Raw genomic sequence first — 26410 nt, forward strand, 5'->3', positions numbered from 1 at the left:
GATTTCAGCAAATATGCCTTCATCGTTCAAAGTCGCATATTGCCAGCTTCACTGTTCCTGTGGCAGCATTAGAAAAGATTACTTTTCAGTATCATTGTTAAGACAGACTTAAATCTCAGTCCCATGTGGTCTGAGGGTGACTTTGGTGCTGCAGCTTCCTAGCAACAGGTCCCCTTGGTCTCCACAGTGTTTACAAAGGAAAATCCAGTTTTGGTCTTTTGCTGATCTCTTGAAAACCTTTATTTTAGAGATGATCAAAGACTACCAATGCCTCCCCTCTCTGCTCCTCTGTCGAACATACCAATCTTCCATTAAATATTTATAGTCAGCTGAACTCAGTAGTACTCAACTCATCTTTTAGACCTTGCTCCTCAATATTTGGCAGTATTTCATAACTTACGTGGTCAGCAACTCAGCAAAGGACAGGCTTTTATGACATAACTTCCAGAAGTTGCTACCCGGGTTGTCCTGCAAACCATACAGCTGGGGGACAGCAGCTCTCCTTGTTAAGCCCACTGCTTTTTCAGAGTACCAAGAAGTTAGAAGCAGGACAGAAGGAAGATGGTAGGAGAGAAAGACTATCACTGATTCAGATACAGTTATCTGCCAAACAGCTGATGACAGGGCACCCAGGAGGGCCTTGTCTTGCTTCTGAGGGAGAAGGTACCAGGCAAGAGTATCTTGAGAGACCACTTTGTTTCCAGAGGCTTGTCTCATGAGAGGAATCATTAAACTGATTGGTCAAGCAGGGTGGTTAAAACATAGGTCATTAGCCTTGATTAGCCAGCAATCCTTTGGGTTGAATCAGCCCATTTGGCATTACAACTACAGGTATGGGCAGCTGCATTGCACCCAGCTAGACTAGTGCCTCTTCTGAAGGCAATATGAGGGACCATCATTTGCCTGCAACACAACACAAGGCTGTGCTAGTACACATCACATAGGCTACCTGCCCAGCACTGTAAAGATACTGAGAACATGCCTTGCACATCCAAGTGCGCAGCAGGTATGTTCTGCCTGCAGAGGCAGTACTAATACTTCCAGAAACGTAGAATACTTCTGCACAGATAAACCTAGATGACACCCATCAGATGAGCAATAAATATCTCCAGGGGTTGTACTAGGATACAAATGAAGAGCCTTTAAATTTGACTATATACTTGCTATGTAAGGACCCCTTTTTTTTTTTTTTTTTTTAACTACTACAGTTCATACACACGAGGTACAAGAGCACTAAATACTTGGCCAGGTGGCAAATGTCCATTAATGAGATTCTGTAGGTCAGTTGAACAGACAAGTGAGAGCCTGCGCTCTTAAGTTATGTTCCCAAACTTTTACCTGCATGCTGTGGGGCAAAGGATAAGCACTCAGATGTCTCAGGGTTTAGCTCTTCCAACAGTAAAACATAACCAAAAACCTACAGTGTCTTAGAGTGGTGTAAGAGTTGTGAAATGTTTGTAGGATGCCCATGAGCATCACACGTCCAGTGCTCCCAAGCAAGAGTCAATGCTAGGTGCAATATCCAGGGAGATGCCCTGTAGTAGTTTGTCAGAATAAGGCATGGGGCAGCATGGTAGAACCAGCTTTGCCTGCACTGCTGTACTATTTCACCTCAGCCAAAACTCTTGACATAACAAACACCCCATAAACCCCTCTCTCGAAAAGAAGAAAATGTTCCTCCAAAAATAGGAGAAGCTGGGTCATCAGATGAGGGTGAAATTGGTTTAAAAGCCATTAAGAAGAAAGCAATCCAGGCATTCAGGAGCAATCACAGCTGCTTGGGCTGATCAGGAGAGACAGAGGGAATTATTTATTTATGGACTTCCTGCTCTCCCTGAGCGGGTGTCTCCACTGGGGAAGCTTTAAGAGGAGCGGGGAACTGGAGACAGGTGCTGCTTGGAATCCTCCAGAGGTTTTCCTGGCCTGAGCCTCAGGAGAGTTAAACACAGTTCATACCCAAAGCATCCAGGAGCCATCAGCTTGTCTTTCCTGGAGCAGGAAAGGCCAGAAAAGAGCATCACACAGGTCTCTGCTGGGATGGAGCACATAGAGAGCCCCAGGCACCCAGATTGCCATGCAAGCTTTGCACAGCTTACAGTAAGATCCCTTCAGAGCAATAGTGCTTGAGTACACAGCCGTTTCTCTCTACTCGTGGTTCAGCTGCTTCCCTTTAAACACAGATCAAGTGTCTCTAGGGACTCAGCAAGCATTTAACAGACCTGCCTGATGGAAGGACCTCCAATGAGAAAACCAAGACCTGAAACTCCCAATAGACATCCTCAATTCAATCCACAGCTGAGATAAAGCAACCCTGAAGTTACATGCAACCGGATCCTAACTGCACAAAAAGCATACGAGCCTAGTCTGTATCCAAAGCTCACCTAAACATTCTAAACTTAAGGGGGAGGGAAGGACTACCAGATTAAACAGGAGGAAATTTGTGAACTGAAAAATCAGCATAGAAATACTATATTCTTGATATTGTATCAAGAATTCCTTTTCAAGATACAGTACTGTCTTTCCTGATGCAATTTCTTATTGTTTACCCAAACTGGAGGATGAAGAGGAGTTATTCCCTAAAATCACGGAGTTCCCATCAATATTTGGAGTTCACCCTTCACCACCAACTGAAAAAGAGCTGTAGAGACAGAGACAGACAAATCTGCCCAGTCAGGCATCTGGCAACTATCTTCTTGTTCTGGCTTTGGTCAGAGGGCCACAAAGAGGAACCAGGGCTTGAAACCATCAAACACCACCAGAATTTTTCACTGGAAGATGCTGCAGAAAAGTAGTGTTGCAAAAGGGTCACTGATGGGGACTGAACAGATTATACAAGTGACACAGCCTGCACTGTGTCAGTTTGTGTCTCCATGCAATTCATTACTGATGAGATGCCAGAGATTGAGATGAAAAGGGCAGGAGCAGACAGTGAACTACTGCTTTAGACACATCTCATTCAACATTCCTAGTTTATTCCTGCTCTGCCTCTGCTAGTACATTTTGCATTAGCCCCCAGCCATGATATTCTTCCTCAATTCTGGTTTCAAATAAGTACATTGTTTTGTGCCATTAAAGATACAGCAAAACCAGTTGTGACAGCAAAATAACTCATTAATACATAAAATGCTTTGGGAAACCTTTGAAAAGGAAGGGACTGAAGAACAAGAGAGTATCATCTTCATCAAGATCAGTGACCCAAGATAGGCACAAAGCCTAACCGTATTTCATATGAGTCCTAACTCAGACTGCCTCCTCCCCACACAAAACAAAGTGATTTCTGCATCTAATAAATGTATAAAACCAGGTTTGTTCTCCCAGTCTATGTTCCTCCAAAAAAAGGGCAGTATAGAAAGGATCCATTCTCCATTCAGTGAAACAGGTCTTTGTCTCTCAAAGGAAACATCCTTTGCTTCCCATTCAGAGACAGGTTACATTTTTAAGGTTTGTGTAACCTTTGTTTCCCACCCTGGGAAGAACATCATTAAGCAGTGATAGCTACTTAGCCCTGACAGGGAACTGCTCCACAGAGGGTTGCATCCCCTAGGGAGCTACAGCACAGACAACTCAGGCCTCTCTGGGGAGCTGTTCTGCTTTGACCATTGACTTATGGCTTGAAAATCTTTATGGGGCCAAACCAAATGCATTGCTAGTTCATAAGTGCTGGGGTTATTCATTTGCGTGCTTTAACACACATTGTTTGGGAAATTCAATTCATCCCTTGATTTGCTAAATACAGCTTTAGGTTCTAAAATCCTCCAGAGTCTGGAGTGTCCTTTGCCCCTTCATGCTCATTTGCCTTTTTTATTTCCCTTCCAACTTGCCAAAAGAAGAAAAAGTCCATTTCAATTCTGTTCCTAGCCAGTCGACCTTGCTTTCAGAGCCTGGCACACCAACTTCCCCTGCTGCAATGGTCAGGTTACAAAAACAAAAGAAGAACATTTGCTTCCTTGTGAAACACTTCCCATTGAGATTTTTCAGTCACAATAATTTCTCTAGCATGCTCTGTGCTTTCAGCGAGTCTCAGTTTTGCAGAAATACAAGGCTTAATATTGCCTTGTATAATAAAAAATACCCATTTACATACATTTGACAGCCAGGAGGAGGCCTCTTCTTCCTGCTAAGGTATGCTCAGGTCTCTCCACAGATGCCAAATGCCTTCGTACTCCTGGGCATAGGCGTCCCCCAACGGCATTTGGTATCAGTGATACCCAGTAGTGCTCACCTCCTCTCCTCGCAGGCTTTCTTTGCATGAGAATGTTACTGCAGTATAGTTCAAGGTACAATTTTAAATAGATTAACTTAAGCTGGTGCAAAAGGCACTCATTACTATTGGAACTAAACCTGTTTAGGCATCTAATGAGCAAAAATGAAGCATCCTCAAACTGGCAGGAGAGCATCCACAGTTTAGATTTTCACTAGTTTAAATGGATTATTTTAAAATCAATGCAATTTAAAGTGTACAGCTTCCTTGTGTAGAAAAGATCTTCCCTGGACTGAGGAAACAGCAGCACTTCTAAAATAAATGACTGCCTGTGCAAGGGGCAACACCCGTTAACAACTACCACAAAGGAGCAGAGAGTAGAAGGGGCTGAGGAGATGGGGTCAGTTGCTTGCACACAGCCTGTTAGGAAATACTGCATTCAAATTGACTACCTATAAGCACCCAAGAAATGGCATCCGGAAGCGACAGCCAACTAGCAAAAGTTTCAGGGACATCCCAATATTCTCAGGATCCTCCCTTGGCTGAAAAACACGAGGGGAAAAAACCCACCAAACACATGTGGGTGCACCTTTAGAGACACAGAATGTTTTCTGACACTCGTGCAGCATGTGCATTACATAAGAGTGCAGGTCTCTCAGTCAGCAGAGGATGCAGATTAGTTATTGTAAAGTGAATGCTGCATAAAGCAAGGATGCACATCTTGCAGTACTCCTGCCCTACACCCAGGGCAGTCCCTGGAGCCTTGCTATTAAGAAAAGCCTCTCAGAAGACACAACAGCCTTTGTGGGAGGCTGGGGCCAGAATCCACTCCTGTCAAACAGCTCTCCGGACCAGGATGTGACTGCGGCTGGCGAAACATGTTAGCTAATGAAGATTGAGTCAGGCAGGCAGAGATGATCCCCTCAGCCTGTTAATCCACTTAGGGAAGGAGAAGGGAAACCTGAGCTCAATTCCTGTGCTCCCTTCGAGGAGCTGTGTTGGCTTTAGCACCTAGGCAGAGCAAACGCAGCCAGAGCTGGACTGGGGAGAGCTCTGGGTGCAAGACTAGTGGTTTTGGGAGACAGGAGCAAGAGCAGAGGCAGGGAACAGCAGTCCCTAGGGAGAGAGGCAAGGCTGGATTTTGTGTCCACTGGGAACTAATGAAGCAAACTGAGCTTTACTTGCCCTCTTACCATGAGAAAACAAGAAGGAGCTGAATGTGAGCTTTTGTCCAACAGCAGGGCAGGGAAAACACACACATCTTGCACCCATTTGACAGGGCAAAAAGGATTCCCAAGGGGCCAACTCACATTCCTGGTTTAGAAAAGTCAGATAAAAGGAGTTTGTGCCCCCAACACCCATCCCAGCAGAGACAGAAAGCCAGCATTGCTTCCCACCCAGTTTAACTGGCGGCTTGCGGGGATGATGGGTGCCAATCCCAGGAAATGTCAGATCATCCTTAACCACCAGAGGGTGCTCCCCATCTCAAAGACAGAATCAATGTCACAGGTGCACCCAGACAGCTAAAGGAGCCTTTATTTCCAGCAATCGTGGAATCCGAGCAAGGGAAAAAATAGCAAATTAATAATAAATAATAATTAATGAATCTGATCCTGTGGCTTACCTCTGTTTCCCCATCCCTTCTGGCCGGGCAAGGTAAGGCCCTCTGTCCCATTTGTCCTCTGTGTCCTGCTCAGTCAGGTGATTTTCCTCACATTGGAGGTTAAATCACTTTTATTCTTTTCTCCTAGATCGTGGATCCAGAGCAGCAAATAAACATTTTCCGCTTGGCAGGTCCATAAAGAGTAAGATTCTGACTTGCCTGCCCCTGAGCACAGTTAGGATCACACCCTCAGGTCACACACATTTTTTGCAATGCCAAGGCCTGACCTTACCCCTGCACTGCCACAAGTGGCATGGGGGCCACCAGCCTGTATGTTCAGGTTCATTTTCCCCACTCTGTCCTAAGCTGGTTTTCCAGAGAGCAAAGTGCCTATTGCGCAGAGATGCCTCAGGACGGCTTTTTCAAAATATCATTTTTGGGGCACTAACACTACCTAACTCTGTCAGTAAGACACCCGCAGGGAAGACTGTTCACTTCGGCAATGCAGTGCCCACAGCCTCTCTTCCTTCTCTCACTGAAGGGAAGCAGAGGCATGTGACTGAGGTTGCACACTCAGAGGCTATGCACCTGGCAACATGCCACCTTGTGCCTCGGCTTCCTGTTTGTGTAGGTTAGAAGTAGTACCCCAGAGTTGCATCATACGCAGAGAACAGAGCAGTTAGGATTAAATCATAATGGTTGTATTGCACCCTGAGATTCAGAAAAGGAAAGAGTTTAAAGCATGCCAAGTAAGATCAGGTGCCTATGCAAAACAGACTAGCTCTGCTGATGTGTCTGGCATAACATCTGTTTGTCCCAGCCTCAGCTTACTTTGATAGTCCAGGTCTGTATCTCCCATAGGGAAACCAGCTCTCATTGATGGCTCCCACCCAGCACATGCGCTGCATCTTGCTGTCTGACCACTAAAAGAACAGATTGTTGTATTTTTTTAATTGCCCTTTCCTCTTTCCTTTGGCCAGTAGTGGCAGGCCCAGCCTGAGGGGATTTTTCTCAGAGTTCCTGCTTTTGGGTACCCTAGCATCACTTTTTCTTCTGTCCACTTCAAACCATACGATACATTTGTCTGATGAAACTGTTAAAACTGAGAAGTTAAACCACTGCACAAAGAATGTTCATTCAGTCTCCTACAGAGGTTAATACGTTTGGTAGGTTTGGCTTACTTCATTTCCAGAATGAACCATTATCTGCAGCATATGTGGGAACCAGTGCTTTCCAAGTCATCAACTGGCCAATAGTGATACTAGTCATCCTTGAGAGAGGCATCACATTCTACAGCCTAAATAGGCTAATGAATTCCAGTATTTGAGATTGTGAATGGGGAACAGAAGGGGAAAGATGTAAGTGGAAAAGATTTTATGGTACATTTCTTAGACATTTGCCATAGAAAATTCTACTTCCTACCAAAAAAACCCCACAAAAAAACAAAACAAAACTCAGGGGTATGTGTCACAGCTCCATTTTCATACTGTTCATAATATTCTCCCTTGGAAATATAGCAAATACCAGTCACGCCATGGAGAGGTTAACCAGCATTAGGTTTGGACACTGATGTCCCAGCACCATTAACACCCAACTTCTCAACTTGATAGCTTTTAAAACTACGCCGTTACCACTGCAGTCAAAATATATTTGTTCCTAAACACACACATAATCAGTCATCAAAAGTGTGGTTATTTAAAATTAGGTATTTTGAGCATTACCTTTCTGCATACTTTCGCTAGGAGCTTAAGCTTTGCCATTCTTCCTGCACCCATTACAGCAAAGACTTTTAAAGCCATTTCACAGCCCTAGTGACATTCTCCTCCCTTGCATATTGCTGCATGGGAAAATTACTGGGGGTTTTATTGTTTTAATTACTGCTAGCAGGTTGTAAGATCTCAAATATCCCCAGTTCCTTCACTGTTAAGAACAGCAGCATCTGGGTGTCACTTTTGCTCATGACAGCAAATTACAGGGTCAGATTTGCCTTTCTCACTCACGCAAGTCCACACCTCAGTGGAGATTACAACTTGTGGAATACATAATACATAAGATGATCAGGTTTTGACTACCTGCAATTAGCTGATCTGTAAATACATGAAATGGCAACACTTAATCCAAACGGAGAGGCCAGGACAACACCACCTTACAGCACATAAATCTGCAAAGCATGACCAGACCCATGAAATAAAGACAAACCAAAAAACTGTATGTTAAATAGGGCAGACTACAAATAAAATCAAGAATTAGGAAATGCCAGAATTGTGCTTACTTGTGAGAAATACTTTTAGCCCTCATGTGCATATGCATTATTTCATAGCCCTTAATTACATGATCATATTTTTTCCACAGTACCCCATCTCAGACTGCGCTCAGAAGGGATTGCTCCCATGTAATGAGAAGCTATTTGAGATGCTGGTTTCTGCTCATTGTTCAGTGCGTGGCCCCAGGCCTTATTTACTGCACATTATTCAAACCTGACTCTAGAGATTCATTCATTTCCTTATGTGTTTTTCTATGGGCTTATCATTACACTGTCCAAGAGCTTTGCCAGTTCAAGATCATTTATTTTCACACACCTCTATGAGAGAAGGGGGTATTTTTATTCCCATTTTATGGGTGAATGACTGAAGACCGTATTAAAATATACTTGCTAATTCTGGGTGCCCAGTCTGAGACACCAACAGCCTGACTGATCTGTGCTTGTATAGCAATTTGGGTTCAGTGGATTCCCATTCACTTCATTTGCAACTGTAAGCACTCTGTTTCTGTAAAGCAAGTCCTTTGGGATCAAAAAGGTCCCCCAGAAAATCAGGAACACACAATTAAACAACCACTGGCACAACAGCTGCTTCAAAAAGTCTGAAAACTATTGTACAGAGATGGTCACAGAGAAAAAGTCAACTGGCAGGTCAGAATTTCACTGCCTCAGCTATAAAAGCTTCGCTTTCTCTCCTGCAGTCCCTTGTCTCACTCAGTACACACCTGACAAATGAGGCAGAGGTCCTACAGATGGTCTCTTTCACTGTGCAACTCTGATTTATCTCAGAGCAGGCCCATCGCATGCAGTGAATGAGGCAGGGGTCCTGTGAAAGAAATGGCACACAGTGACGTAGCTAAAACATGAGTTGTGTAAGACACACAGCCAGGTAGATAGAAATGCATGCAGAGGATAACTGGTCTTTCCCCAGCTTCCAGTTCTTGCATTAGCACCCTTCAAAGCGCCCTTTTCACAGAGTTTGTTTCTTTTAGAGTGAAAAAATTCGCTCCTGAAGCATCACAATGACACTTGTGTGGATTGTCAGAAGAGACATATCCATCACGTGGACCGTACAACCAAGGCAATGGAGTAAATGGGCTGCAAGGGTAACTCGTCCTTTGTGAAGACTAACATGAGGAGCATCAAACAGTGGGTGAATTTCAGATGCTGATGACAGTTGAGGAAGAGGCTTTTCCAAACATTCAATCCAAGTCATGCTCTCTCCTCTCCAGACCATCCCAGCACACTTTTTTCTCTTCACTGCCTTTGTCTTCTCACCCCAGCTCTTTCCTTTGCTCTCATCTCACCCCACCAAACACTATTCCCCCAAGCTCCACAGCCCAAGCCTCCTTGTTCAACAGTTGCTTTTAACTATTTGTTTTCCTTCCTCACCTTTTTACCAGCTCCCCTTGCCTGTCTTTCCATCACTGTTTGGTGGCCCCACTTTCTGACACTGCCTCTGCTCTGACACAGACCCAGCTGTCCCTGCAGCCTAGCTCCAAAACAGACGCTGATTTAGAGATTTACAAACAGGAATCTTGACTCATTTTTAAATGGAAGGAAGGCATAATTCAAGAATATGGCATACTCCCTACTTTTTCTTTAAAAAAGAAAATAAATTGCTGGTTTTGATAAAAATTTCCACAAGTCTGTCAGAGGCACAGAAAGTATTTACAGCAATGATTAAAGCTTGGCAGTGGTATGAACAACAAAACCTAAATTTTACAGGAAGCACTAGTAAAAAAAGATGGTGCTACTAGCCTGTTTGTTGTATGTGGCAGTGAAAATGAAGATATAAATTAAGAAAGTAGGTTAAGCAAGAAAGAGTGCTGCTGCCATCTCTTTTTAAGACTTACCATGGTTTGGTAGACTAGCATTTGAATAGCAGGCCTCTGAAGGGGAGCATTTGTACTTCTCCATACAATATCCTGGTAGCTTATAGATGCTAGTGCTTATTTGATATATACACCTGTACCCATCTCAAGCTTGCATCAGCTGTACACAAGATTATACATGTCTTAACATTTCACAAAGTCGCAGAAAATAGGGCTAGGAGCAGGTCAGGTGTCCCAATATATATATAGCTGATCTGTCCCAATGTAAGATCAGCTATAACAGCATTATTTTTGACAGATGTTTTTCCAGCCTGTTCTGAAAAAATTTCACCCCTTCTCAGACAGTCTGTTCTAATGCTCCTGCATCATTGCTAATACAAGTTTGGAACATCAAACGGAAATCTCCCACACTGCACTCAAAGCCCATTTATTTCCAACTCTATCAACAACGGACATAGCAAATGGCTTAATCACTTCCTTTTGGACAAAGCCTCTTACTATTTGAAGACACATTCCCCAGACCTTGCCTAATATCTAAATTTCCATGACAGAAATATTAACCTGCCTACCAGAAATAAATTAGCACCTCAGTCCCTCTAACTTAATTCCTGCATCTCCAAGCTTATTATCTGGAGGGCCACAGAATTTTTACGAACACCTTCAACAAGGAACAAGGGTTGCAACTAGCAGGCTGGATTGCTGTAGACAAGCCAAGCCTCCCTTCACTTCTAGGGGACTCCAACTGATTCAGTAGTAACACCTCACTGCAGTTTGGGGGGGGGGGAGGGGGAAGAAACAGTGTTAGCCCTTCACTGAGGCAAATCTCCCAGCTGGATTCAATTTCTCATGCTCTTTCAGAACCTTGAGCTGAAAATTTGGGAAACTTGAGAAAATATCTTCTGATAAATCAAGGCTATAATCTATTACATTCACTACGCTACTAGTTAGAGCAGCAAAATTTCTTAGCTGTCCTTGATGAAGCCGAGACCTGTGCCCATGGTCCTGACTTCCAGTGCTGTGCCTTGAGCACAAACCAAGCTTTTCTCACTGACAAGCAAGAAAGACCTGCCAGATTTTGTATGAAACAGCTCCCAGGAAACTGGAAGTCCACATCCTTGGCGCATGTGGGTGTAAGAGTGTGCTGAATGGCCAGAGTTGTAACCAGAAATGTCGTAACATTAAAAATGCGGGTCAATATTGTTTAACACAGATTTGTCTCCAGTGTTACAAACGGAGCTCCGAGGGAAGGCAGGAGCCCTTCTGTGCAGATAGGAAACAGAGGGCCCTTTTCTACCATAGGTAGTGTAACAGGGGAAGGCAAACTAACAGCTCAGAGGTGCGTGCAAGTGCTCTGTACTGTGTGTTTGCACAACTGCGTGAGAGTGTATCCCTTGGTGATGTTATTCACAGGCCTTGGCCGACAGTAAATAAGACTGTGGAGCTTGATTCATGAGGGATGACAGGAAATCTATAATGTGTGGGCTCTATAATCTGCTCGCTACTGCGTAGCAAAATGAAAGAACAACAGTCCAATTACAGAGTCCTTGCTGATCCCAAGCACATCCTCCAGATCTTGTTCTGCTCAGAGCAGCGGGAGTCCGTTGGCACCAAGGGAAATCAGACTCTGGAACAAGCCATCTTCCATTGCTGGGGTGGCAACAGTATTTTGGAAGCACCAGACTAATTTTCAGTGGGTACGAACATAGCCAAGACCATGGCATGAACTTCAGAGCAAATTTCAGGAGAGCAACAGGCTGCTGAGCTCAGTTCACCAAAGGACTACTTATGTGGACACCAATTGCTGCACTCCGTTGCAGGCATCCCATGACCCAAAGGCCAGGGAGCAGTGATCCACAATGGCAGCTTGGCCCAACCACTTGGTTTGGTGGGGACAGTGAACACCGTTCCCCCCTGTGATAACACAACCCCAGGGTGCAGCTCCACGATACTAAAGGCAGGGCTATGATCCAGCAGGACACAGCAGCTGGGTTACAAATGGTGTCCAAAAAGCACCTTAAGGGGAAGGATGCAAAAGCTGGAGGGAGATGTGGATTCTGGGGCCAGACAGAAGAGGGATCGCTGAAGGTATGATTCACATCAGGTGCAGAGCTGGTCCATGAGAGAGCAGGGAGGCAGTCTGTGACAGCAGCAGCCGCAGACCAGACTGCTCTCATACAACTAATGCTGAGGACACATGGAAAGACAGAAGGTGGTTTCTTTTGGACAAAACAGCAATGGTGGCGGTGGGAGGTAGAAGGGCTGCCAATTGCAGACAGAAGGAGAAGGAAATAATTTTGCTTCTTACTGTGCAGTGGTTAGAAACCCCACAGGGCTGTTCAAGGCTGGGAAGGCACAGGACAGCTCAGCAGAGGATCCTGGCAGCTTGGGAAAGACCGTTCTCTCATTTTTCTCTAACCAAACTTACACTTTTCATTTCTTGTGTCTCTGGTCCTTAGCACTTAACACCTTTCAGAACTATCTTCTGCTCTCTAGGAAAGGGGCAAGGAGAACCTTTCTCACGCTGGCAACAGGTAAACAGGATGGCAGGATGGGGAGTGGGGAACAATTTCCACTCCAGCCCTAGCACAGGCCGCCTTTGCTGAGCGCACACTCTGGGGACTGGCCGTCCTTTCCCTGCTTCCCCCTACAACCATCTCTGCTGCCACCTCCCCTCCCTTGTTATCTGTCAGTAAACAGTAATTAAAGAAGTGGCCTGCTTGATAAAGCTCCCGCCTGCCCTCACATGGTGCTGCCCTCTCGGACGTGTCTAATTAAAATCCTGATGAGAAGATGAAGAAATCCCAGCAGCTGGGAGTCTGCTGACTCTCCCTGCGCTCAGCCTCTTCATTACTGACTACGAGGCAGAGAGATATAAAGGACCCCAGGAAACGCTCCGACAGGCCAATCGATACAGCCTTTTGTGGGACGTGACGGACTGCTCAGGACTGCCTTTTGAACTGTGTGGATAATGAGGATGCTGGAGCATGGCTCACTGCATGGGGCTGATGGAGCCAGACTCCCCCACTAGTCCCTGCAACACCGCTGCTCCCAGGAACAGCACCCAGGGCCCCTGTAGCTTGGCAGTCACTCACACCATATAGCGAATTCATGCAGTTACAGTAGCTGGGGCACTTGCCTGTCCCCCACCAACCCAAGCTCCAGAAATCATTGCTTGTAGTGCCAGAATACTGTCAAACCTCTAACCATTCCCATCATTTCCATGCAAACACGGAGGGTGCATGTGTGTACATACACTCCAAAACGCTGAGAACCAGCGCACACGTTCCCTAAATGAAACCAACACCACACACAATGTGCACGCTATTGTGTTTACATGGACACTTGTTCATGGGAACAGTGTGTTTTCACTGCTCTCCCAGGATTTTATGCTAAGGTGAAATTCTTGGTATGCATAAAATGAAATAAAAGGTTTACGTGAAGTGCACAGCAATATTATCATCATCATGAATCACCTTAACTACGTTTAGACACACTTCAGATGCAAATACATCCACTAAATGGTTTTATTTTTGTGTTTTCTTTCTAATACGAGATCAGCTTTACATGGAAACAAGCCCATTTTCACTGGCAAACTCATGTTTATCCAGAACACCTGAGAGTTCATTGTTATTATTTCTTTCATCTTGAAACTAAGAAAGAGATGGAAGTAGATCTATAGTTTCTAAAGTTTGAAAGTGCATCTCAGGCACCTACCTCCACGTCCCTTTTGAGCAAGTCTACAGGAGGTACAGTCACCCTGGGAATTTGGATCATGTGGAAGAATGGGAGCGCATACATGATCACAAGTACAAGTGCACTGTGTATGTGCATGAACGAAATGCATGTTCCATGTGTGGAATCAATAAAAGCACAAGCTTTTATCTGTCTGAGTTCACACTTCCTGCTTCACAAACCACTACTTCTCCTGCAATCAGCATCAGTCCAGCAAGAGTTGGTGCTCTTTTCAGAGCCTCAGCTAGGTCCTTGGGACCTAGTTTACTCAATAAAGACTCAGTTGTTGGGTTTTTTCCCACTCCTTCAATTTTAATTACTTTCCCAGACCACACAGACTGAAAAAAAAATATACTTGAAAAAATGTTTCCTAAAAGTCTTATAAAGTAAAAAAACCCTATATTATTTCCCAGATTGCCATAATCCTGCCCCACTGTCCCTTTGTCAACCCAGGCCCAGAGAGAAACTAAGTAACAAATCATTCCTGGGCTGGTTTAATACTGAGTTAAACTTGCCAAAAAACCCAAACCACCTCAAAAGAAATAGTCCATAGCAAAATATAATCAGTAACAGCAAGAAGTTAACCACATGCAGAGGTAATGGACCCAACGGTAAAAGCTCAGGAGCGCTACTGGGAAGGGACTTTGGAGAATCCCCTGGAAAAGACAAGTGAAAAAGGGCAGCAGAGGGGAGGTCCTGCTGGGAATGGTGGCAGAAGCACTGCTGCTGGGAAGTTCACAGCCTCTCTTGGCCCTGCAGCCTCCTTTGGCAAGAGATGCTGTTGTGCAGAACAAGGCAGCAGTGCTGGATGCACAGAGCTCTCCATGCAATCCCTGCCTGTCCCAGTACCTGTACTTGATGGAATGACACATTGCTGCGGCAGCTAATAAATAGAAGTAATTTGATTAGCTTTCCCTAACTAGCGATAAGATCCTGACAAACCCTTTTTAATGCGTTTCTGGAGCAGGATGAAATTGTTTCATTTGGCGAGCAGGGCCCCACGGGAGTTGCCTCCAAGCTCCTTTAGTGAGAGGTAAAAATATGCCAATCATTAATGAGGGGAGAATTACGGAGACTTTAATGCAATCAGAAAAGAGGAGCCCTGAGGCAGCTGGGGAATAAAACCTGCCCTTAAATCAGAGGCAGGCAGCCGGAGCATGGAAATAAAGGCATACACAAGCATGTACATGCACACACACATACCTACCGCACACACAAAGACCATGTGGAGCTGCTGTAAATGCACTGGGAGTTTTGCCTGGGCAACAAACACCTATCTCAGCAAATGGTATCCATCTTCCCCAAAAAGCATCTGTAAAATCACAGCAAGCTATATCCATTTGGCAGCCCACTACCCCTACCAGGAAGGGACCACTGCCCTGCAATCTCCTCCCCTTCACACACGTATTTGCACAGAACTGCAGTTTTCAACATTTCAAACCAAAGCCTTTTGTGGAAGAGCAGCAAGGCAGCTTTGCCAAGTAGAAAGGTGCCTCTCAGGGCCAGACTTGCTGCATGAACACAACATGTATAAACCCCTCACTCTGTCCTCCAACCATGGCACTTGTGCCAGAGGCAGCATCTACTGTGGATGTTGAAAGGCAACTCCTCCCATCCCCTCCCCACTCCCTCCTCAGCCACTTCAGTGAATTCCCTTCCTCAGGTGAAACAGCTCTTGCACAAATCACATAACTTCTTATTCCTAAGCAAAACAGAAGTCTTTAAGTTGCTGTCATTTCTCCTCGCTGGCAGCCAGGAGCTGGGGCAGACACTAGTGCCCTGACTAGCTCCGATATTGCAGGTGGCTGTGTTCTTTCAGAAACTCCTTCTCTGACAGAAAGCATCCCATCTTTCTGTAGCGATGCTTTAAGCCCAGCCAGCACAATACAGGTGGCTGCGTCAGCACAGACTGTCCCAGAGAATGCTAGTATCCAGTTTAATGGGAAAAAAACCAGGCCAGGAGTTTTCTCATGGCTCTTCCAGATTCCCCACCTTGTTTACTTGAAAATAGTGAGTACTCGGATATCAAACACCAGCCACCTTTCCTCTGCCAGATACACAAAACATGATACCACAAAGGCCAGGCATGCAGTGCTTCAGCCCTTTTCCCTAGTTTGGCTTAGCACTAACATGGTAGGGAGCAACTGAATGGCTGCTGAGAACTCCAAGAGGAAAGTCAGTACTTACTCTTGGCCTTAATATACACTTGAGGGGATGCAAGACAAGTATTTCTTCCTCCCGTAACTCCTGCACTATAGTGAGAGAGTATCTGTGGCACCCTTGCCCTCTGCTAGATGGAATGACTATCCTGCTTAGCGTGCACTGTAAATCCTGTACTGAGAAAGCTATACGGCTGTTTCTTCTGCCACAGAGATGCACCAGGCATCTCTGCCACAAAAAAGCTGTGCTGCTCCATCATATTCTTACATACAGTAGACAGCTGTGGGACTAAAACGCTGGTGTGACTATTAGCCATTTAACTCTACAGACAAAGCAGTTCCGCAGTTACCAAGACAGAATAAAAGATGAAGGATAAGTAAAGAGGGACCTGTCCTGAGACACAGAGCCTGAAGCTTAGCAGGCACATTCCCAAATGGGTATCAAGCATAGAGCTGCATGTCCCACTGCTAAACAATCACAGAATACTTAGCCCCAGGCAAGGGGGGCTTCATGTCCCTCAACAGCAACTCCAACTGACTGCTTGAACCATTCCCAAAGAAATATGGCAAAGCTCCCTGTGGCTGAAAGTTCAGAATGAAAAGCTCCTCAGAGGGTAAAGAAAACCTCCATGGTTCTCCCAAACTCTCAAATTCAGTGTCTCTAAGACCGAAAGGATCGAAGAAGTCTTGCTGTTGGGCCACATCACTTGGAAGTCAGAGAAATCACTTTCCACAAACACAAACAAGCAGAAGACCCTACCACGGAAACTATCAAGGCTGCAAAAACTAGCTACCAGGAAATTCAGCATGGCTACAGCACAATGCTGTCTAGCATCTGGAAATTGTATTTCTGTCCTTTTCTGATCAGGGCCCGTTTTGATCCAAAAGTCCAGTCAAATTCTGTGATTTCTTCTGGTCAAGAGCTTTAGGCTATTCAAGATAGTTACTAGATTCCCTCCCTGGATCCATTTCTAGCAGTGATCCAGGTTTTATTGTGGTCACAGTCCAACCTAGTTTGTGGTGGCACTCAAGCACAGCAGCCTTGTGTGACTGCTGCCCCTGAGCAGCAGGCAGAGGTCTGAAATGGTGTCACACTCTGTGGTTCCACATGCAGGCCCTGCCCTGCTGCAAACAACTCCTTCTCATTCTGGTTTGTTATGATTAAAAATGCACATCACCCAGCGACGCCTTGGAGTGGAACCCAGCTGGAAATTGGATCATTAATATTCCTTCTCATGCCCATTGCCACAATTTCTTACCTCTCCACAAGTAATTGCTAACAATGCAACAATTTAGGGTCTCAGACTAAAAGTGAAGAGAAGTCAAGACTAAATTTCCCATTGTTACTCCAGTTCACCTACCCTTGCCCATATCCTGGCATCCCATCAACCTTATGCCATTATGCCACACATACAGCGTGCTGTATATCAGATGTCTTTCATCCCTTTGAACTGTTCCCAGTTTATCTAACAAAAGGTCTTTAAGATCCATAGTCTCCTATGGAGAATCAGGAAAGGGATTCAAGATTATCCTCATTCCTGAGCAGCTGGAAACACAAGAAAGAAAATTCATTTGAAGAGTCTAGCCACTGCGTGGCTTTCACTCTTGGTCACCACACTTTCCACACAATTAAAGTACTCTCAGAGGGCTGGAGGGATAAATGCAAATCAAGGGTAGGACTTACCACATGATGTAGAATCCCACAAATGTACAAATGGGGATATTTCCATTTCTAGCAGACAGAGTTACCTACATGAGCTCATCTCAACCTTATGTGCTGTTACTGCTGCAACTCATTAACTAAGCAAGCTGTGAGAGACGTGGAATTCTTCCATCGCTGCTACAGTGATCCTTCAACAAAAAGGATCCGGAAGCACAGAAATGGCACAGGACACACAGCAAGTCATTCAAAGCCTCCACAATAGTAATTATGAGCACTCACTGGCCTGTTTGAACCTTCCACCCTGTATGGCATTTACATTAGACATCAAGCAGCACAACGAAACCAGAACTACAGCATTGATTGTGGAAAAATAAAAATCAGAAGACATTTTCTCTTTGGACTTTAGCATCGCCACTGTGGCTTGCTCATGCACACTGGCACCAGGCAGAGGAAGTTTGTTCTTGCTTGTCAGCTCACTGAGCTGACATTCCTTTGGCTGCAGGCAGCACAGCCTCCAAGAGGTTGAATGTCTGGTGGAGAGCTGGAGAAGACAGAGGTGGAGAAACCTGCTAGACAGCAACTAGCACAAGGCAGCTGGGAAAACAGCACTGGTCACAAGAATCAGGACAACACCAACTAGAAATTCTACTTCAAACACCTATTAATTGCTATTAAACTACCCCCAAAACTTCTGCTCCCGGTAAGCATTTTGCATCTTAGGTGAATAAACTCTTTAGGAATCAAAGGGTCTGTAACATATTATTGAAATGACCATCAGGCTGAGGACTTGCTCTATGTGCCTCTCTGTAACACAAATAGCTCCAGAATGAAGTGTTCACTAATACAGTGGTATAATTTAATGCTAAACTGGCTTCTGCCACACGCAAATTTGTATGTTTGGCACTTGCACTTTGATATCACGATTTCTTTAGTTTTATGTCAGAGATAATAATTTTCAGTGAAAAAACTTTTGACAGTAAAATGCATAGCTACATTACCAGCCATCTTAGTGCAGAAACGTGAATGGTGACAGTCTCAGAGTGGTAGGCTCAATGAATGTACACAGCACTAACAGTGCAAAGGAATTTCGAAAAGGAGCTGTCTTATCAGTCAGCTAGAGCAGCCAAGACCCTGCCACACCAATCTGAGATAAGCACAAAGAAACAACAAAGAAGAACCAGGGGGTCTGGAAATGTATGACTGGTCTTACTTAAAATATGTACCCATTTCAAAACCAAAAACCTAATAAACTTACTGCACCACACCACAGACATTTCACTTCAAGGAAGAGAAAGTAACCACCACCATTGCCTGCTCCCTTTAGCAGCCCCAGCTGTTGCTGGTATCTCAGCCTAGTGATCTGTTCACGAGGCCAGAGCCTTGATTATTACTGAAAACCAACAGAGCTCCAGCAAAGTCAAAGCTGCAGTCCACATGAAGACAAGTAAGTGATTAAAGGTATTTTAAAGAGACAATAGATAAGAAAAAAGCTCTGCCACAAGATTTGCCAGCTCATGGCTCTGTCAAAGAAATACAACATGCCATCTCCACACAAGGACTGGTAACTTCTTGTGCATCACTGAAAGCCACAAAGTGCTGGGTGTGAGCAGCTCAGTCATTCAACCTTATCACAATGCTTGACTGTCAACTTTTCCTACCTGGACTGAGAAGCAATGCCTGAATCCTCCTCATCCACCAAGCCCCAGCCTCCCCAGCAGTCCTGGGACCAAATCGCATGCCTTTTCAGATGGCCCCTTCAGTGAACATGACAAGGGCAGAGCAGAAGAATGCTCTTAGTAGTCTTGTTCAGGGAGCACTGGCTGCCATGCCACAAATTAACATCATCCTCAAATTATTTAGGGGGGGACAGTCAGAAAAATTTTGACTAGTTTCTCCTTTCCTGCCAATTGTTCCCATCTTCTACCTCAATTCTGGCTGGATTCCCCCTTCCCCCTGTCCTCAGCTAGCACCGCCAGGCTCAGTCCTCCTCACCCTAGCCCCCCCTCCCCAAGGACAAGCAAAGTTATTACAATAATGAATTAGCCAGGCTGCTTACTGCTGCCAGTGGCGAAGGCAATTATCCCACTCCATGTCCCCAGCCACCGCTCAGCTCCCTCATAAAGAAAGGCTTTTGGGGCCGCTTTGTGCTTTGATTGGAAATGAAGAGATTGCTAATTAGGGAACCCCTGCTGGGATCGGGCTGGCAGGAACAATGGTGAAACGGACGGAGCACGCGTCCATTTAGAGAGGGGGGGAGAAGAGAGAAATGTGAGCTCCTCTGTAATGTAGTGCATCCTTCGCTCACACCATAAACAACAGGGCAGACAATTTTATAGAGCTTTTCACCTTTTAAAGCATGCTAATTTGTTTATAGGAAGCGATAATTTGGTGTGTGTTTGCATAGGTCAATGCCTGTAGTTTCTGTGTACAGTATGAATTGACGCATGCATGCATACATACACTCTTTAAGAAAATGCCTCTGGAAACAACTGTGTATCTACACAGCTGACTGTATATTTCTTGTTATTCGCTGAGCAGCACATATCAATCCTACACTAACAGGGAAAGAGGCTTAGAAAAGCCTGTTGATGAGTATTAACACAGTATTTTAATGCCTGAATTCACAAATCACCAAAGTTGAAAATGACTTACCAAATTAGTCAGTTCACCTGAGGCTTGCCCAGCAACTGCTTCCACTGCTTTGCCCAAGTGCTTTAAATGACAAGTGGACCTCCAGGAGGAGAAAATTTCACTATTAACACAACATTTTCTTAAAGTCATTCTGAAATTTCTTCTTAATTCAATTGCTCTAACTGTCCATGGGGGGGGTCACAGGAGCTAAATTCACCTTTCTTAGCTGATGAATTGTGCACCAAAAAATTAGAAAAGATCTCCCTCACAGTGCCCCAGTATATCTGGACAACTTCATAAAACTGTACCAACAGCTCTTATATACATAGCATGCTCTTCTTTTGGCCTCTAGACACTTTTAACTCTTGTCAAAGAAAAAAAAAATACCTCCCCAACAGATCAACATGCAAATCATACCATTTATAAAATACAGCCTGTCAACAAAAGCAAATGCCTCACCTTTCTGTGCAAAGCTGATAGAAAGCAGTTGGAATCTATCCTGCATTGCTCAGTTAACTAAGTAATTCCATCAGGGAAGCACACAAGTACCATGTTAAAACTGAAAGTACAGCTTTCAACCACATATTTGACTTGCCATGCAGAAAACTTGCATATTGTTGATTAGCACAATGTACTGTGCACTAGGTGACTTATGTAAGCTAAAGCAAATTTCAAATTTTAAGCTTGAATTTACATTTCAGAATTCCCTTGCAGATACTGAAGCATTTGAATACACAAGTGTGCTTTCCCCTGAAAACCTTTTCAGTAAAGCACAAGTCTTAACAGAAAGTGAGCACTAAAGGGTGGAAACACAGTTGAACTGAAAATGACTTTCAAATTCACAGACTATTTCTCCCTGCTGTTTGCTCACCTCTAGTGTTTATATCCTTCAAACAGTTGTAGGTAGTTTTCATGTTCCCTTCTTAGTCATCACTTAGCCAAGCTCCACATATTTAGTTCTTTTGATCTTCCCTCATAAAAACAATCCCTCCAGCTCTGTTATCATTTTTGTTGTTCTTCTCTTACCACCTTCCAAGTTTCCTCTGTGTTTTTTGCTGCTAGTGCCCAGAGCTGAAAGTCTCATCAGAATGGTACCAAGCAAGAACACTACCTGCAGCACAATCAAGTCTCATATGAAGACCAACATTTGCAACCCACCCATTTTGCCCCCTTGGTCTGCCATGCTACAATGCCAACTCAGATTGAACTTGGCCATCACTATCATTCCCCCACACTCCCTCACTCCAGTTCTCCACTGTGTTGCACTTACCTGGTGGGAGTATTTCCCCTCATGTAGGTATAATCTGAAAGTAAAACCCTCTGCTAGAACCACACTCAAGAGTTGTTTTAGGTTGCTGACAAGCCTGTAGTTACCTATTGCACATACAAAACCTGACCACTTAAAAGCAAGGAAACATCTACCTAACAACACCAAGGGCCAAATTGTAATGTGGTGTACAGTGGCAGAACTCATTTGGTTTCACTGCAGCTGTACCGGTTTACACTAGCTGAGAAGCTATTTCCATAAATCTTATACTGTCCATATCACAAACAATCACATTATTCAGAGAAAGTACAAGGAAGGGTATATTTCACTCCAGTAGCTGCAATTCTGATGCATGAAGCCCCGTTACCGTGATTTCATAATCCAAATATTTTCTTTTTAGGGATACAGCTACAGTGAATGTACAAGCAATTCAATATATCTACCAACTGGTTCTGGAATTCTTTAGTAAAGCACTTACAATTGCTCTCTTGATAATCAAATTCTAATTTAATAGAAGAGGAATAAAACTCATGCTAAAATTATGGATGTACAAGCCACCTGCATTTGAGGCTGATGAATGGGCTTCATTACTGCATCCATTCACAGGGTCTGATTTGACTAGCCTTAATATCCTAGCAAAGGGGGGTGAAAGGAGGTGGCCTTCTCATGGCATTATAGCAGGCAGGTCGGGGGAGACATTGGAAGAAATAATCAAATGTTCTAAAATCCTGCAAGAGAGAAGAAAGCCCATTCTCAGATTGACCCTCTCTCGACCCTAACAACAGGCTACTAGTTCTGGCCTTGTGTGAAACACTTTTTCTTTTAGAATTTCCTTGAAGTAACTCTGTTCTTTACATCCATTCCTGGGCAAGGCGGGAAAGTGTAAATGTAAAAGCACCCAGGCCAGGATTTCTTCCCCTCATTCTTCCTGGAGCAACACAACTACATTCTACTACATACAGCATGGGTAAAGCCCAAATGCTTTTAGAGCACATTAAGTTTCTTTCCCTGGGAGATTTTAGTGTAAGATTTTTATTTAAAAATCACCAATGAAAGAACTGCATCTCTTCCTCCCCTCTGCAGAATTGTAGATTTTCCTTTCATTTGATACAAATAACACACACGTGTTACATTCAAAGAGCATAAAACTACATTGTTCTTGCCTATTTACTTCTTTTAGGAGTTCAGCTTTTACACATCAAGTTGTAGAAAAATGAAGTGCCTCTACGCAGGCTGCAGAATCTTTTTAATCCACCTCTGTTGCTGAAAGAGGAGATCCCACCATCCTTCCCACCCCAGCAACATTTGTCCTGTTTTCTCCCTTGTGTTAACACATGTGTTTGTACAGCTCAGATTGAGGAGCTGATCTGGGTTAAAAATGCCAGAAGGCTAGTTTAATTCAAAATGACCACAAACAGGATTACTATAAGTCCAGGTGTACACAAATATCTGTATGTGACATATGACCCCCACATTACAGCAGCTGTGAAAGTTGTGAAACCATTAGCAATGTCAAATGGTTTCTTAAAAACACTCACATCCGGGGTATTTTTCTTTGAAAACTTCCCCATTCAGGTAGGTAAATAATGACATGGTTGAGACAGAATAAGATTGAAAGACATAAATTACTGAACTGAAAAGCGTGGTGCTGTCAAACTAATACCTGCTTGAAACAAAGTCTATTCAGTGAGAGATCTGAGAAGCATAATAAATTTAATTCCAAGAATAGGCTAAGGGGTGACCTGATCTAATTGTAAGTGGGGGGAAAATTAAAAGTGGAAAGTTCTTTAATCTAGCCTTAAAAGGATGTAAAGCAAGACTATTCCTGGTATCCAAACCTAGACAAATTTCACTTAGCAATAAAGACATTTTTAAACAGCAGGAACTGGCCATTGGGACAACTTGCCATGAGGCATGCTGGATAATCTATCACAATGTCTTTAAATCAAGGTTGTATGTCTCTCCAGAAGACAGTGATGAGAAGCTGCCTGGATAAGCGCAGGAGTTACTAGGTGGAATTTAATGGCCTGTGCTATGCAGTTAGGCCTAGAGCATCAGTGTGGTATGGGTCTGCCTTAAAATCTGTTTAGATTTCTTATGGTTCTATAAGAGTTGTAAAAAGCAAGACAAATGTATGCAAAGACAGTATCTGCTTTGGTCTGCTGAAACCATTCACTAAGAAGTGTCTGTGCTGTATCCACTATCCAATACTTGTTTGTTCCTTGTAAGCTTCAATTAAAAGGAGTCATACATGGGTTTTTTTAAGGCAATTTCTTATACATTGCAGTAACCTTTCTATGAAAAACTAGCCATTTTTACCAGAGGACATACGCTTCATCTACCAGAATGTATAAAGCATACATAAAGAATGTGTAAGCAAGGGCTGTGTATTGCATGAATCATAAACAAGAGGAAAAGCGGTCAGCTAAGTCTGTCCATGTCTTGAATTCAGTAATCTTGTGGGTGGAAGGGAGGGAGGGGGGGGGTGTGAGGTGAGGAAAAGGAGATTTTTTTTTTTTTTAAGACCTTCTTTATTCTTTTGAAAGTTCATTCAAACTCCATAGAGTAAGTTGCCAATAAGAACAAATACTACAAATCCAGTACATCATGGTTACAAAATGAGTGAAGAGAGCTGTTTGTTGATCAGTCAGTCTCAATACATTTGCCTCACTATCCAGGTTTGCCTTCACTATTCAGTATGCATTTTTGGTATGGGTGAGCTGGAAGCCTGTACTCAAGCCATGAACTCTGCTGTAACACATGCTCATAAACAGGAGAGGAAAATCCTTGTTCTTCCAGTTTCTCACATACTCCAGCTAACCAAACACTATTCTAGTTTTAACAGATAAAACAAATCTGTCATTTAATTCCAAGTGAATATAGCCATGTTCTATCAGAAGAGAGTCTGTCATAATACTGGGGAAAATATTTTTCTATTCTTCTCCATTACATGTCAATTTACTACTTTATTGCTTATTGAAGGCTTCTTAAAGGCACACACTGCTGTTCTCCAGCCCCCTCTCTGAATTGTTTCATAGAAGGCTGTTGTTTAAGAACTGATCACCTGTCCTTTCTGCAACATCTCTCAAACCTCAGCTTCTAAAACAATGTTAGGAAGACACACTTTCTTACTACAACTTACTGCCCCTTGGCTCTCACTAAGGAAAATCTATATTGCTTTTCCTCTACAGGGTTCATACCAGCCTTTTCATCCTGCCAGATTCTACCTTTCCATAAGGGTGACCCAGGATTAATTATGTTCAGCCCATCGTTCATCTAGAAAGGCAAAGAACTTAAAAAAAGAAAATAAACTGTGTATCCACTGAATATTTTCTAGTTTTCTTCACTCTGAAATTAAACTCTCAACTCTTAAATATTCTAGCTGAATTCAATGAGGTGTCTTTTTTTAAAATCACTTCCTGAAACAACTGATTGTAGGGTTAAAAATCCTTGGCGACACGATGCCCCAGCCATACTTACTCATCTGAAATGCTACACTAGCACAGCCTGGGGAGAGAGGAAACAGAAGTGACCAGAGTAATTTGTGTTCTCAGTTTCAAGTACCTAACCAAAGAAGAAGTCCCTGAATCTTGGCAGATGCTGACTACCATTGCAGAGCTCCAGCGATGCATCCATGAGGGCTGCAGCAAGGCTGGCCCAGATCACAGATGCAGGACTCACCAGGTGGTAGCCTCTCTAGGTAGGATAGCCCTGTATCTTAGGGAGTGTTTTTATTGTCTAGACCTTGATGGTGACATTAGGGTTGAATGTTTATGGGTGAGAATCAGGAGGAAGGCCAACCAGGCAGATATCATGGTGGCAGTCTGCTGTAGACTACCCAACTGGGAAGAAGAGACAGATGAAATACTCAATAAGCAGCTGGGAGAAGTCTCAGAGTCACCAGCCCTTGTTCTCACGGGGGACTTCAACTTAACAGATGTCTGCTGGAAATACCATACAGAGAGAAGAAACAGTCTAGGAGGTTCCTGGAGTGTGTGGAAGATAAATTCTTGGCACAGCTGGTGAGGGAGCCAACTAGGGAAGGTGCCTGGCTGGACCTGCTTTTTGTGAACAGAGGAGGACTTGTGGGTGATTTGGTGGTTGGAGGCTGTCTTGGGCCCGGCGATCACAAAATGATAAGAGTTTTTGATTCCTGGAGGAGGGGGTCAGCAGAAATGTCGCCTTGGACTTCCAGAGGGCAGGCTTTGGCCTGTTTAGGAGATTGGCTGACAGAGTCCCTGGGGAGGCAGTCCTGAAGGGCCAAGGGGTCCAGGAAGGCTTCAAGAAGGAAATCTGAAAGGCGCAGGAGCAGGACATCCTCATGATGGATGGAAGAGGAGCTGGTGGGGAAGAAAGCCAGCCTGGCTGAACAGAGAGCATTGGCTGGAACTCAGGGAAAAAAGAAGAACTTATGACCTTTGGAAGAAGGGGCGGGCAACTCAGGAGGACTACAACAATGTCATGAAATTTGAAGGGCCAAAGCCCAACTAGAACTTAATCTGGCTACTGCTGTAAAAGCAATAAAAAAATGTTTCTATAAATTCATTGATACAAAAGAAGGGGCTAGGGAGGATCTCCATCCTTTATCAGACATGGCGGGGGGGGGGGGGGGGGGAAATCTAGTGGCAAAGGATGAGGACAAAGGATAAAGACTCAGGCGAAGAAGGCATTAACAGTAAGACCAGTTGTTTGCTGGATACCCAGCCCCCTGAGCTGGAAGACAGGGAGCAGAATGAAGCTCCCATAATCCAAGGGGAAACTGTTAGCAACCTGCTGCACCACTTAGACACACACAAGGCCAAGGGGCTGGATGGGATCCACCCAAGGGCACTGAGGGAGCTGGCAGAAGAGCTCACCAAGCCACTTGCAATCAAATTTATTACCAGTCCTGGCTAACTGGGGAGGCCCCAGTTGACTGGAAGTCAGCAAACGTGCTAGAAGGGCTGGAAGGAGGATCCAGGGAGCTACAGGCCTGTCAGCCTGACTTTGGTGCTGGGAAGGTTATGGAGCAGATCATCTTGAATGCCATCACACAGCTTGTCCAGGACAACCAGCCAGG

General features: G+C 44.2%; 1 protein-coding gene across 2 annotated transcripts in view; it reads right to left on the bottom strand.

Annotated features, from left to right (window-relative positions):
• The window catches only part of ESRRB (estrogen related receptor beta), a 135617-nt gene that overhangs the window by 95824 nt on the left and 13383 nt on the right, over positions 1-26410 (bottom strand). Inside the window, exon 1 of one of the 2 annotated variants that reach the window (XM_056347128.1) lies at positions 5826-6252. The exons of the other annotated variant lie outside the window; for it this stretch is intronic. Coding sequence (XP_056203103.1) covers positions 5826-5839 — 14 coding nt within the window. The 5' untranslated portion in view covers positions 5840-6252. Of the gene's footprint in view, positions 1-5825; positions 6253-26410 lie in introns of those variants that run through there. 2 annotated transcript variants of the gene reach the window in all.

Source organism: Falco biarmicus, chromosome 7, assembly GCF_023638135.1.
Source record: "Falco biarmicus isolate bFalBia1 chromosome 7, bFalBia1.pri, whole genome shotgun sequence".
Lineage (NCBI taxonomy): Eukaryota > Metazoa > Chordata > Aves > Falconiformes > Falconidae > Falco > Falco biarmicus.